The following is a 15,565-nucleotide window of genomic DNA, read 5'->3' as shown; positions in this document are numbered from 1 at the left end:
CAGGGGTCAACAGACATAAAGGAGAGCTCCAGCTGGCATCTGGCAGGTGCCCCTCTGGGACAAAGCTTCCAGAGGTAGGAACAGGCAGCAATCTTTGCTGTTCTGCAGCCACTGATGGTGATACTCAGGCAAACAGACTCTGCAGTGGACCTCCAGCAAACTCCAGCAGACCTGAGCAGAGGGGCTGACTGTTAGAAGGAAAACTAACAAACAGAAAACAATAGCATCAACATCAACAAAAAGGACACCCACACCAAAACCCCATCCAAAGGTCACCAACATCAAAGACCAAAGGTAGATAAATCCACAAAGATGAGGAAAAACCAGCACAGAAAGGCTGAAAATTCCAGAAACCAGAACACCCCTTTTCTTCCAAAGGATCACAACTCCTCACCAGCAAGGGAACAAAACTGGATGAAAACTGAGTTTGACAAATTAACTGATGTAGACTTCAGAAAGTGGCTAATAACAAACTCCTCTGAGCTAAAGGAGCACATTCTAACCCAAGGCAAGAAAGCTAAGAACCTTGAAAAAAGGTTAGAGGAATTGCTAACTAGAATAACCAGTTTAGAGAAGAACATAAATGACATGATGGAGCTGAAAAACAGCACAAGAACTTCGTGAAGCATACACAAGTATCAATAGCCGAATTGATCAAGCGGAAGAAAGGATATCAGAGATTGAAGATCAACTTAATGAAATAAAATGTGAAGACAAGATCAGAGAAAAAAGAAAGAAAAGTAATGAACAAAGCCTCCAATAAATACGGGACTATGTAAAATGACTAAACTTACGTTTGATTGGTGTATCTGAAAGTGATGGAGAGGATGGAACCAAGTTGGAAAACACTCTTCAGGATATTATCCAGGAGAACTTCCCCAACGTAGCAAGGCAGGCCAACATTCAAATTCAGGAAATACAGAGAACACCACTAAGATACTCCTAAAGAGGAGCAACCCCAAGACACATAATCATCAGATTCACCAAGGTTGAAATGAAGGAAAAAATGTTAAGGGTAGCCAGAAAGAAAGGTCGGGTTACCCAAAAGGGAAGCCCATCAGACTACCAGTGGATCTGCTTGCAGAAACTCTACAAGCCAGAAGAGGGTGGGGGCCAATATTCAACATTCTTTTTTTTTTTATTATTATACTTTAAGTTTTAGGGTACATGTGCACAATGTGCAGGTTAGTTACATATGTATACATGTGCCGTACTGGTGCGCTGCACCCACTAACTCCTCATCTAGCATTAGGTATATCTCCCAATGCTATCCCTCCCCCCTCCCCCCGCCCCTCAACATTCTTTTTTTTTTGGAAGTTGATTTTTAATGATAAAGTACAATGGAGGGAGGGCAGAGGGGCTAAGCCTAGCTGTCTGGGGTGCTGTGGTGGTGGTGGGCTGGCTACACAAACTGTTGCTGCTGCTGCTGCTTCTTGGTGGCCGCCTTGCTGGCGAGGTCCTTGGCCTTCTCTGTAGCTGCCAGTGCCGTCTCCTTTGCCTTCTCCTTGGCTTCCTTGGCTGTCTCAAGTGTTTTGGAAGGGGCCTCGCCTTGCAGCTTAGCCAAGATATATTCAAAACCCTTCATAGTCTTGGTCACGTTGCTTTTGAACTGGGCAAGACCAAATTCCTGGACAGCTCTGGAGACACCAAATAAGCTAGAGGAGACCCAGGCTTCCCGGCGGATTTCAGTCCAGCCACTGTTGTCAGAGTTCACACAGTAAACACATCGTTCCTCCACCACCATCAGCCGGGCGTGGTTGATGTTCCAGGTGAAGGTAGTCATGGTCTGATTCTGTGGGTCCACAATAGAGTCCTCCAGGATGTACACCAAGAGAGCAACATTGGCAGGAAATAGTTGCTCGGCCCAGCGTGGCATCCTGTTGGTCTTGGTCAGGAGTCGCCGGGACAGCAGTTTCTGGTCAGGGGTCACCTCCCGGTGTACTATGTCTTCCGTCAAGACATGTTTGCTATAGGGATTCGGGTACCGCTGCCAGAAGGCGGCGAACACTTGGTCCCAGGAACTCCGGAGCACGCTCTGGCCCAGGAAATACTTCACCATCGTCCCTGCCGAAGCGGGCTCAGCACCCGCGCAGCATCAGGGGTGCGGAGCCTGGGAGGCACGCGGGGGACAGGCCGGGGCTCGGCGCACACCTGCTGCCAGGCTCGTAGCTCAGTCACCACCGCACCGCGCCCAAGCAGCTGCCGCCGCCGCCATGAGTTGTCCGGCCGCGCGCCACTTCCGGCGCAGCCCCGCTCAACATTCTTAAAGAAAAGAATTTTCAGCCCAGAATCTCATATCCAATCAAACTAAGCTTCATAAGTGAAAAAGAAATAACGTCTTTTACAGACAAGAAAATGCTGAGAGATTTTTTCACCACCAGGCCTGCCTTACAAGAGCTCCTGAAGGAAGCACTAAATATGGAAAGGAAAAACTGGTACCTGCCACTGCAAAAACATACCAAATTGTAAAGACCATCAACACTAAGAAGAAACTGCATCAATGGGCAAAATAACTAGCTAGCATCATAATGACAGGATCAAATTCACACAAAACAATATTAAACTCAAATGTAAATGGGCTAAATGCCCCAATTAAAAGACACAGACTGACAAATTGGATAGAGTCAAGACCTGTCAGTGTGCTGTATTCAGGAGACCCACCTCGCGTGTAAAGACACATACAGGCTCAAAATAAAGGGATGGAGGAATATTTACCAAGCAAATGGAAAGCAGAAAAAAAAAAAAAGCAGGGGTTGCATTCCTAGTCTCTGTAAAACAGACTTTAAACCAACAAAGATCAAAAAAGACAAAGAAGAACATTACATTATTGTAAAGGGATCAACACAACAAGAAGAGCTAACTATCCTAAATATACATGAACCCAATAGAGGAGCACCCAGATTCATAAAGCAAGTTCCTAGAGACCTACAAAGAGACTTAGACTCCCACACAATAATAGTGGGAGTCTTTAACATCCCACTGTCAATATTAGACAGATCAACAAGACAGAAAATTAACAAGGATATTCAGGACTTGAACTCAGCTCTGGACCAAGTGGACCTAATAGACATGTTCAGAACCCTCCACCCAAAATCAACAGAATATAAATTCTTCTCAGCACCACATTGCACTTATTCTAAAACTGACCACATATGTGGAAGTGAAACACTCCTCAGCAAATGCAAAAGAACAGAAATCATAACAAACAGTCACTCAAACCATAGTGCAATCAAATTAGAACTCAGGATTAAGAAACTCACTCAAAACTGCACAACTACATGGACAGTAAACAACCTGCTCCTGAATGACTACTGGGTAAATAACGAAATTAAGGCAGAAATAAATAACTTCTCTGAAGCCAATGAGAACAAAGACACAACGTATCAGAATCTCTGGGGCACTGCTAAAGTAGTGTTTAGAGGGAAATTTATAGCACTAAATGCCCACAGGAGAAAGTGGGAAAGATCTAAAATTGACACCCCGACATCACAATTAAAAGAACTAGAGAAGCAAGAGCAAACTAACTCAAAAGCTAGCAGAAGACAAGAAATAACTAAGATTAGAGCAGAACTGAAGATTAGAACAGAAAAACCCTTCAAGGAATCAATAAATCCAGGAGCTGGTTTTTTGAAAAGATTAACAAAATAGATAGACCTCTAGCCAGACTAATATAGAAGAAAAGAGAGAAGAATCAAATACACACAATAAAAAAAGATAAAGGGGAGATCACCACTGATCCCACAGAAATACAAACTACCATCAGAGAATACTATAAACATCTCTGTGCAAATAAACTAGAAAATCTAGAAGAAATGGATACATTCCTGCACATATACACCCTCCCAAGACTAAACCAGGAAGAAGTCAAACCCTGAGTAGACCAATAACAAATTCTGAAATTCAGTCAGGAATTAATAGCTTACCAACCAAAAAAAGGCCAGAACCAGATGGATTCACAGCCGAATTCTACCAAAGGTACAAAGAGGAGCTGGTACCATTCCTTCTGAAACTATTCCAAACAATAGAAAAAGAGGGATGCTTCCCTAACTCATTTTATGAGGCCAGCATCATCCTGATACCAAAACCTGGCAGAGACAACAAAAAAAGAAAATTTCATGACAATATCCCTGATGAACATTGATGTGAAAATCCTCAAAACAATACTGGCAAACCAAATCCAGCAGCACATCAAAAAGCTTATCCACCACTATCAAGTGAGCTTCATCCCTGGGACACAAGGCTGGTTCCACATATGCAAATCAATAAACGTAATCCATCACATAAACAGAACCAATGACAAAAACCACATGAATATCTCAACAGATGCAGAAAAGGCCTTTGGTAAAATGCAACACCCCTTCATGCAAAAAACTCTCAATAATCTAGGTATTGATGGAATGTATCTCAAAATAATAAGAGCTATTTATGACAAACCCACAGCCAATATCATACGGAATGGGCAAAAGCTGGAAGCATTCCCTTTGAAAACAGGCACAAGACAAAAATGCTCTCTCTCTCACCACTCCTATTCAACATATTGGAAGTTCTGGCCAGGGCAATCAGGCAGGAGAAGGAAATAAAGGGCATTCAATTAGGAAAAGAGGAAGTCAAATTGTCCCTGTTTGCAGATGACATGATTGTATATCTAGAAAACCCCATCGTCTGAGCCCCAAATCTCCTTAAGCTGATAAGCAACTTCAGCAAAGTATCAGGATACAAAATCAATGTGCAAAAATCACAAGCATTCTTATACACGGATAATAGACAAACAGAGAGCCAAATCATGAGTGAACTCCCATTCACAACTGCCACAAAGAGAATAAAATGTCTAGGAATACAACTTACAAGGGATGTGAAGAGGGATGTGAAGGACCTCTTCAAGAAGAACTACAAACCACGCTCAAGGCAATAAAAGAACACAAACAAATGGAAAAACATTCCATGCTCATGGATAGGAAGAATCAATAACATGAAAATGGCCATACTGCCTAAAGTAATTCATAGATTCAATGCTATCCCCATCAAGCTACCATTGACTTTCTTCACAGAATTAGAAAAAACTACTTTAAATTTCATATGGAACCAAAAAAGAGCCCGTACAGCCAAGACAATCCTAAGCAAAAATAACAAAGCTGGAGGCACCATGCTACCTGACTTCAAATTATACTACAAGGCTACAGTAACCAAAAGAGCATGGTACTGATACTAAAACAGATATACAGACCTATGGAACAGAACAGAGGCCTTAGAAATAAGGCCATACATCTACAACCATCTGATCTTTGACAAACCTGACAAAAACAAGCAGAGGGGAAAGGATTCCCTATTTAATAAATGGTGTTGGGAAAACTGGCTAGCCATATGCAGAAGACTGAAACTGGAACCCTTCCTTACACCTTATACAAAAATTAACTCAAGATGGATTAAAGACTTAAATGTAAGACCTAAAACCATAAAAACCCTGGAAGAAAACCTAGGCAATATCATTCAGGACATAGGCATGGGCAAAGACTTCATGACCAAAATACCAAAAGCAACGGCAACAAAAGCTAAAATTGACAAATTGGATCTAATTAAACCTAAGAGCTTCTGCACAGCAAAAGAAATTATCATTAGAGTGAACAGGCAACCTACAGAATGGGAGAAAATATTTGCAATCTATCTATCTGACAGAGGGATAATATTCAGAATCTACAAAGAACTTAAAAAAATTTACAAGAAAAAATAACCCCATTAAAAAAGGATATGAACAGACACTTCTCAAAAGAAGACATTCATGCAGCCAATAAACATATTTAAAAAAGCTCATCATCACTGGTCATTAGAGAAATGCAAATCAAAACCACAATGAGATACCATCTCATACCAGTTAGAATGGCAATCATTAAAATGTCAGGAAACAACAGATGCTGGAGAGGATGTGGAGAAACAGGAACGATTTTACACTGTTGATGGGAATGTAAATTAGTTCAACCATTGTGGCAGACATTGTTGCCATTCCTCAAGGATCTAGAACCAGAAATACAATACATCACACACTGGGGTCTGCCATGGGGTGCAAGGATAGGGGAGGGATAGCATTAGGAAAAATATCTAATGTAGATGACGGGTTGATGGGTGCAGCAAACCACCATGGCACATGTCATGCTGTGTAACAAACCTGCACGTTCTGCACATGTATCCCAGAACTTAAAGCATAATTAAAAAAAAAAAAAAGCCCAAGAGAATAAAATATATAAATAACAACAACAACAACAACAAAATCCAAGAATTAGTTAAATGACACATTTGGTGACTACTTCCATTAATAAGTAATTTTTCTGCTTTGACCTTAGTTATTTTGTTTTCTAAAACATTAATCTCAAATGCTATAATTTTTATTCTCAGTTTTCCAATAACAGGATTGCTAGAACACAACATTTAGTTGAAAAGACAAAGCTCATGTATTGTCAACCTCCCCCAAGATTGTCATGATCTGGAGTTATAATATTCAAGGAGTATTCAACTGACGATTTTTACACCCTAGTCAGTGACTAGATTAGAGAGACACAGAGATTAGAGAGACATAGAGAAACTTTTTTTCGTTCTTTAAAAATACTGAAAATCATATCTGTAATGATAAAGACAGGAGGCAGAGAAATTCTAGGCAGAAAAGGGCGGGGTCCCTTGCGAAGCTCCACTTTCAAGCCTGGAACCACAGCCCAAAGTGAGAACATGCATTCCCGTTTTACCACTCCAACGTTGCCTTTTCCAACCACCCATGGCCCGACCTGCCCCCCATCTTGTACCCATAAAAACCCTAGGCTCCACTGGTAGAGAGCAGAGAATGGGAAAAGAGAAGGAGTAGTTGAACATTGGAGAGAAGTAGCTTAACTTCAACGGGACGGCTTGACAATGGGACTTCGGAGCAGAGTCCCTCCAGAGACTGCCAGACTTGAAGGGAAGAATACCTTCCCGCTCCATTCCCTTTCCAGCTGAGCACCACTTCCATCGGCAATAAAATCCTCTGCATTCACCACCCTTCAATTTGTTCGTGGGACCTGATTTTTCCTGGACGCCGAACAAGAGCTTGGGTGCCACGTCTGCAGATGCTAAAGGCTGTCACACTGACCCTCTGCTCTCCTGGTGGAGAGCAACTGCCTGACGCAAAAACGCAGAGGGCCCACTGAGCTGTTTAACACTTGAGCCGTCCTCGGACGGCAAAACTAAAAGAGCGCACTGTAACGCACACCCTCTGGGGCTTTAGGGGTCATGGGTATCCCCAGACTGGATCCTGCCGCGAGGACTCCTGGCACCCGCCCACCTGCGTGCTCCCCGTCCTGCTAGGGGTTGAGAGCTGTGGGCTGAGAAAGCTGAGGCAGCCTTGTCGCCGAGGCCCGCAAAGGGGTCAGGGAAAATCTCCTGTTTCAGTAATGTTATATATAGTCTATATACCAGCTTTCTGCTCTACAAAATAGGATAATGGTAACTACTATTTTTCTATTTTATAGCGATAAAAAAATTTTTTCTCAATAGAAAAAAATGCTATTTTCCACTTTCAAAACAAAATGAATATCATAAAGATAATTACATTCACTCAGTGAGAGAGAATAGATATCATCTTTTTTGTATAATATCAAATATAATATATTTTGCTAATGAACATACCTTCTGACAATTCTATGTATGACTTTCTAAACAGAAACCACAACAGAGCTATCTTAAAATAATCTATTTAAAAAGCATAAGTTTCAACTGAGGAAAAACTAAGACAGAGTGATCTTAAAATAGAGAGGTTTCAGTTTAAAATTCAAAACAGAAAATTCTGCAAGCTTCTGTTCTATGAGGAAATTCACAGCTGTGAGTTTAGATACCATCTGGTTTAGGAGGCCTCAGTTTTTCCATACAAAGGACCAGCTCCCAATTTGACATCTTGGTATGTGGCCTAAGGGAGTTGGTAATAATGTCCTTTACAGCAGCTGCTCAACTTTTTAATAGACAATCACAGGGGTCTGAGAGAAGGGCACATCCTATGGCAACTGGCTTAGCAACCAATTGACCTAATGCCTGCAAAGTGCCTCCTAAGAACCCAGATCCAGGACCACAATACAGAAAACCAACTTGGAGCTGGAATGGGCTTCACAGTTACCTAGTCTAGTGGTCCCACACTTGGACTCAACAATGAGTTTCCAAAACAAAACAACAACCACCCAACAAAACAAAAAGTTTCACAGGGCTTTAGCTTCTAGAAAGGTAGAGTAGACATTCTTTCATCTATTATTTCCTCTAAGTATAACTAAAGGAGTAACATGGTGGTGAGTTCTCTGGGCTTTATTTTTACCTTGTATAGATCCCAGAAGCCAGCAAACTGGAAACACCAACAGGCACAGACAAACAAAGAAAAAAGCCCATCATAAGTCTGCTCTCTCTAGCCAAAGGAGCAGGAAAGGGGGAAGCTTTGCAACAGAAAAAACTTCTAGGCAATAATTGCTCTACACCACAGAAAAGAACTGTAACCCCACCTTAGCTACACCAGCAAATGCCAAATGGGGAGCCCAAAGTTCCCCTCAGGCCGTGCTGTAAAAAGGCATCATAACCCCACCACTGGGGAAGTATCAGAGAAGGCCAAGTAGAATTCTATGACTTTCATCCCACTGGGAAATTTGAGAAATTTTACGGTATCAGTGGAGACTACATGGGAAGTCTGGACTTCCACCGTACTCGGTATTAATGAGGCACTCCTCTCCCACCTACATGCTATGTGGTATCAGAGGAGAGCTAGTGGACAGTAAGGACTTATATCAGCAAAGAAAGCCACCTCCCTCCTGGTGGCAGTGGAGGCCATGCGGGAAGCAATGATGACACACTCCTACCCCTTTCAGTCAGGAGGTATCAGTAAAGGCTTAGTGGAGAGTTGGAACTTCCACTCCCACCCAGCAGTAACGAGGAGCCCTCAACCCCACTTGGGTATCAGTGGAGGTTGAGGGAGGGACCTAAATGTCTACCCTCAGCTGGCAATAAAGCGGTGGTGCCCCCACCCTTCCTGCCGTAGCACTGTCAGAGAAAGCCATGTAAAACAAAACATGTAACTAAGATCTGGAGTTTCATAATGTAATACTCAAAATGTCCAGATTTCCATTGAAAATTACTTGTCACATCATGAACTAAAAAATTTCAAACTGAATGAAAATAGACAATGAATAGATGCCAATACTGAGATGACAGAAACGTTATGATTTAAATCTGACAAGGATTTAAAGGCAGCTATTATAAATGCTTCAATGAGAAATTATGAACATGCTTGGAACAAATGAAAAATCAGAAAATCTAAGCATAAGTGATGTGCAATATCTACAGCAACCATGAAAAAATTATAACAAAAAGATACACTCAAAAAACTGTATCTAAATAAATAGAATTCACAAACATATTCAAGTAACCCACAAGAATTAAGGAAAAATAAAATGGAAACAAAACCCGGAGGAAACAAATAGAAAGCAAAAATGAAGTGGCAAATTTAAACTCTAATATATCAATAATTACTTTAAAGGAAAATGGTCTAAAGGCATCAGTTAAAAGACAGATTGAAAGAAGGGATTTAAAAAGATGACCTAACTACATACAGTCTACAAGAAACTTCCTTCAAGTATAATGATAGAGACAGGGTTGAAAGTAAAAGAATGAAAAAAGATATCATGCAAACATTAATCAAAAAGAAAGCAAGTGTGTCTATATTAATATCAGATAAAGAGAAAAAAACTCCCAGGGACAGAGAAGGCCTTTAACGTAATGATAAAATGATCATTCCACCAAGAAGACATAGAAATCCTACATATGTATGCACCAAACAACAGAGATGCAAAGTATGTGAAGCAAAAACTGACAGGATTAATGAGATAGACAAATACACAATCATAGTTGGAGATATCAGCACCTCTTTCTCAACAATGGATAGATCAATAAGACAGAAAGATCTGTAAGCTATAGAAGAACTCAACAACATCAAACAACAGAATTCTACCCCCCGAACAGCAAAGTATGCATTCTTTTCAAGTTTTCCTGAATATGTACCAAGATAGACCTTATTCTAGGCAATAAAACAAACCTCAACAAATTTAAAAGAACTGAAATAATACAGAGTATGTTCTCTGATCACAGTGATGTCAAATTAGAAATCAACAATGGAAAGACAATAGGAAAATCACTAAATACTTGGAAAGTAAACAAGTAATGAAAATATAATATATCAAAAATTGTGGGCTGGGCACAGTGGCTCACACCTATAATCTCAGCACTTTGGGAGGCCTAGGTGGATGGAACACCTGAGGTAAGGAGTTCGACACCAGCCTGGCCAACATGGTCAAACCCCATCTCTACTAAAAATACAAAAAATTAGCTGGGTGTGGCAGTGCACACCTGTAATCCCAGGTACTAAGGAGGCTGAAGCAGGAGAATCGCTTGAATCCGAGAGGCAGAGGTTGCAGTGAGCAAGATCGCGCCACTGCATTCCAGTCTAGGCAACAGAGTGAGACTCCATCTCAAAATAAATTAGAAAAAAATTGTGAAACACAACTGAAGCAGTGCTGAGAAAATAATTTATAGCACTAAATGCATACATTAGAAAAGAAGAGTTTCAAATTAATGATCTAAGTTTCCACCTAAGGAAGCTAGAAAAAGAAGAGAGAAAAAAGCAAGCAGAAGGGAAAAATAAACATAAAAGTGGAACCAATAAAATTGAAAATAGAAAAACAATAGGGAGAGAAATGATGTCAGCAAGATGGAGGAGTAAGAGATAACAGCCTCCCTCCTCTAACAAAAAATAATAATTAAACAGCTATCCAAGGATAAAAATAGCCCTGAGAGGGCTCAAATGTCCGTTTAAAAACTACAGCAATACAGTGGAGCAAAAAAAGATAATAACCATACAGAAAAGATTGCTAAGGAGATTAGCTAATTAGAGACATCTGGAGATGGCTGGGAGTAAAGGCAAGGCATGGGGGCTATCTTTATCAGCCATGCTGCAGGTGCCATTGTAACCCCAAGTGGCCTGCTCAGTGGAGGACTCCAGCAACCTTTGCTGCTCAGGAACTCAATAGCCCTGATGACAGCCACAGACTCTGTGCAGCTTTCACTGTGGAGAACCCTGTAGTGTTCATTGGTGCCAACCCCAGCATCCTGCTCTGCAGAGGACACTGGCATCTTTCATTATTGAGATAATGAACAGTCATTGCTGCCACAGACTCCCCAGAGAGAGAGATACTGCTGAGCACCCCCACAAAAGGATAGGCTGTTACGTATGTTGAGGACCCCTGCAATCGTTACTGATGATGATCTCAGCTGACAGAGCTGCACAGATATTACACCACTGTTCCTTCTATAGAGCTGAAACCATCACCCCATTCTTCCAGTGCCCTTGCACCAGCCCAGCACCACCTTGTTGAAGGTCTTTCCCCACAAAAACCAATTTGTAAAATCTGGAAGAAAGGCTTGCTCCATAAAATACACAGATATCAACATGAGAACAACAACAACAACAAAAATAGTGGAAACATACACAGACATCAACATGAGAACAAAAAAGAGGAAACACAATACCACCAGAGGAACACAATAATTTTACAATAACCAATGCCAAAGAAATAAAGACCTACAAACTGCCAAACAAAGAATACAAAATAATTGTTTAAAGGAAGTTCAGTAAGCTATACCAGAACACAGATAGACAACTCAATGCAATCAGGAAAACAATATACGAGCAAAACGAGAAGTTCAACAGACAGATAGAAATTATAAAAAAGAAACAGAAATACTGGAGCTGAAGAATGCAATGAATAAAATGCAAAATGAAATAGAGAGCATCAACAGCAGACTTGAACAAGTGGAGGGGAAAAACTATAAACTCAAAGACAGGTCATTTGAAATTATCCAGTTAGGGAAATAAAAAAGGAAATTTTTAAAAGTGAAGAAAATATATTTGAATTATAGGACACCAAAAAGCAGCCCAATGTATACATTATGGGAGTTGCAGAAGGAGAAGAGAGAGAGCAAAGCATGCAGAAAGCTTATTGAAAGAAATAATGTCTGAAAACTTCCCAAGTCTGGGGATATGTATGGATATATAGGAATATGAAGCTCATAGATCCCCATACAGATTCAATCCAAAGAGGACTTCACCAAAACACATTATAATAAAACTGTCAAAAATCAAAGACAGAGAAAATTTTGAAAGTAGCACGAGAAAATAAACTCATCTCATACAAGGGAATCTTCATAAGGCTACCAGCAGTCTTCTCAGCAGAAACCTTATAGACCAGGAGAGAGTGAGATATATTCAAAGTCCTGAAAGAAAAAAATCTGCCAATCAAAAATATTTTACCCAGCAAAGCTGTCCTTCAGCAATGAATGAGAGAGAAAGACATTCCCAGACAAACAAAAGCTGAGGGAGTTCATCACCACTAGACCTTCCATGTAAGAAATACTGAAGGGAGTTATTCAAGCTAAAATGAAAAGACACTAATAGAAACATGAAAACATAAGAAAGTATGAAACTGACTGGTAAAGGTAAGTATATAGTCAAATTCAGAATGTGCTAATTATTGTAATAGTATAAAGGTTTAAAGACAAAAGCATTAAAAATAACTAAAGCTACAATAATTTGTTCATTGATACATAATATAAAAAGAAAAAATGTAAATTATGATATCAAAAATATAAAATGGAGGCGAGTAAAAGAGTAGAGTTTTTGTATGCAGTTGAAGTTCAGTTAATATCAACTTAAAATAGATGGTTATAATTATATAATATTTTATGGAAGCCTCATGGTAACAACAAAGTACAAACCTATAGTAGACACACAAAAGATAAACAGAAAAAAATCAAAGCATACCACTATGGAAAAACCATCAAACCACAAAGGAAGACAGGAAAGAAGGAAGAAAGGAACAAAGGAACTAAAAACAGCCAGAAAACAATTAACAAGATGGTAATAGTAAGTCCTTACCTATAAACAATTATTTTTTATTTAAATGGGTTAAATTCGGCCAGGTGCAGTGGCTGATGCTTGAAATCCCAGCACTTTGGGAGGCCAAGGCGGGTGGATCACTTGTGTTCAGGAGTTCCAGATCAGTCTGGCCAACATGGTAAAACCCTGTCTCTACTAAAAATACAAAAATTAGCCAGATATGGTGGTGCATGCCTGTAATCCCAGCTACTCAGGAGGGTGAGGAAGGAGAATCACTTGAACCTGGGAGGTGGAGGTTGCAGTGAGCTGAGATCACACCACTGCACTCCAGCAACAAAGCAAGATTCCATCTCGAAAAAAGGGGGATTTAAATCCCCCAGTCAACAAGCAAACATAGAGTGCCTGAGTAGACAAAAACAAAAACAAAAAAGATACAACTATATGCTACCTCCAAGAGACTCACTTCAACTTTAGGAAAACACATAGGCTGAAAAAGTGAAGGAATTGAAAAAGATAGTCCATGCAAATGGAAACTGAAAGAGAGCAGGGATAGCTATACTTATATCAAACAAAATAAACTATAAGTCAGAATAATGATAAAGGGGTCAATTCATCAAGAGGATATAACAATTGTAAATATGCACCCAGTATTGGAACACACAAATATATTAAGCCAATATTAAAGGCCTAAAGGGAGAAATCTATGGCAATACAATAATAGTAGAAACTTTAACATCTCATTTTCAAAATGGACAGTCATCCAAGCAGAAAATCCATAAGGAAATATTGTACTTGAACTACAATTTAGATCAAATGTACCTAACAGACATATCCAGAACACTCCATCCAATGGCAGCAGAATACACATTCATCTCAAGCACACATGGAACATTCTCCAGGGTAGATCATATGTCAGGCTACAAAACAAGTCTTAACAAATTTAAGAAGCTGGAAAATTTACAAATATGTTAAAATTAAACGACACACTCCAGAACAATCAATGGATAAAAGAAGAAATCAAAAGGGAAATTTAAAAATATCTTGAGTCAAATAAAAATGAAAACACAACATACCAAAACTTATGGAATGTAACAAAATAAATAACCTAATGTTATACCTTAAGGAACTGAAAAAGGATAAACTAAGTGCAAAGTTATCAGAAGAAAGAAAATAAGATCAGAGCAGAAATAAGTGAAATAGAGAGTAGAAAAGCAATAGAAAAGATCAATGGTACTAAGAGCTGGTTTCTTGAGAAGATAAAGAAAACTGACAAACATTTAGCTAAACTAAGTAAGAAAAACAGAGAAGACTTGAATAAAGAAAATCATAAACAGGGGACATTACAACTGCTACTCCATAAATACAAAGGATCATAGGCAACTACTATAAATAATTATACATCAGTAAATTGGATAACCTAGAAGAAATGTATAAATTCCTAGAAACATACAACCTACCAAGACTGGAACATGAAGAAATAGAAAATCTGAATAGACTTATAAATAATAAGAACATTGAATCAGTAATCAAAAATCTCCCAAAAAAAGAAAAGACCAGGAACAATAGCTTTACTGGCAAATTCTACCAAATGTTCAAAGAAGAATTAATGCCAATCTTTCTCAAACTCTTCCAGAAAATTGAAGAGGAGAGAACACTTCCAACCTCATTTTATGAAGCCAGCATTACCTTAATACCTAAACCAGATGAGGATACTGTAAAAAAGAAAATTAGAGGTCAATATCCCTGATGAACACAGATGCAAAAATTCTCAACAAAATACTAGCAAATTGAATTCAATAGCACATTAAAAGAATCAAACACCATAATCAAGTGAGATGCAAGGATGGTTCAATAGACACAAATCAATAAAGATGATACACCAGATTAACAGAATAAAGGATAAAAATTATATGATCATCTCAATAGATGCAGAAAAAGCATTTTTAAAAATCAACATGTTTCATGATAAAAACTCTTAACAAATTAGGCACATAAGTAATGTATTTCAACGTAATAAAGGCCGTATATGACAAGCTCCCAGCTAATATCATTTCAATGGTGAAAAGCTGAAAGGTTTTCCTCTAAGAAGTAGAACAAGACAGACAAGGATGTCCTCTCTTGCCGCTTCTATTTAACATAGTACTGGAAGTCCTAGCCAGAGCAATTAGGGAAGAAAAACAGATCAAAGGTATCTACATTGGAAAGGAAGAAGTAAAATTGCTGTTTGCAGATGATATGGTCTTGTACATAGAAAATCCTAAAGACTTCACCAAAAATTGGTTAGAAGTAATCAACAAATGAAATATAATATCAGGATAGAAAATCAACATATTAATATCAGTTGTATCAGTTTCTATATTTCAACAAGGAACTATCCAAAAAACAAATCAAGAAAACAATCCCATTTACAATAGCATCAAAAAAATTAATGTATTTGGGAATAATTTTAACTATGGAGGTAAAAGCTCTGTACACTGAAAACTACAAAACGTTGATGATGACATTGAAGACATAAACAAATGGAAAGATATCCCATGTTCATGGATTGGAAGAATATTGTTAAAATGTCCATACTATCCAAAGTGATCAATAGATTCAATACAATCTTTGTCAAAATTTTATCAT

The 15,565-nt window shown here is 39.1% G+C and overlaps 1 protein-coding gene across 1 annotated transcript; it reads right to left on the bottom strand.

The window, feature by feature from the left end:
* Positions 1-1,299: 1,299 nt before the first annotated feature.
* LOC101135126 (PRELI domain-containing protein 1, mitochondrial-like) lies at positions 1,300-2,206 on the bottom strand. The gene has a single exon (XM_055378008.2). The coding sequence runs from the start codon at positions 2,057-2,059 to the stop codon at positions 1,403-1,405; it is 657 nt and encodes a 218-aa protein (XP_055233983.1). The 5' UTR covers positions 2,060-2,206; the 3' UTR covers positions 1,300-1,402.
* Positions 2,207-15,565: the final 13,359 nt, after the last annotated feature.

Source organism: Gorilla gorilla, chromosome 12 (assembly GCF_029281585.2).
Source record: "Gorilla gorilla gorilla isolate KB3781 chromosome 12, NHGRI_mGorGor1-v2.1_pri, whole genome shotgun sequence".
Lineage (NCBI taxonomy): Eukaryota > Metazoa > Chordata > Mammalia > Primates > Hominidae > Gorilla > Gorilla gorilla.
The sequence above is the reverse complement of the archived record's forward strand: the minus strand, read 5'-3'. Positions and strand labels throughout refer to the sequence as shown.

What these genes read in the sequence shown, in the direction of transcription:
- LOC101135126 (XM_055378008.2), bottom strand. Translation starts at nt 2,059, where the DNA reads ATGGTGAAGTATTTCCTGGGCCAGAGCGTGCTCCGGAGTTCCTGGGAC.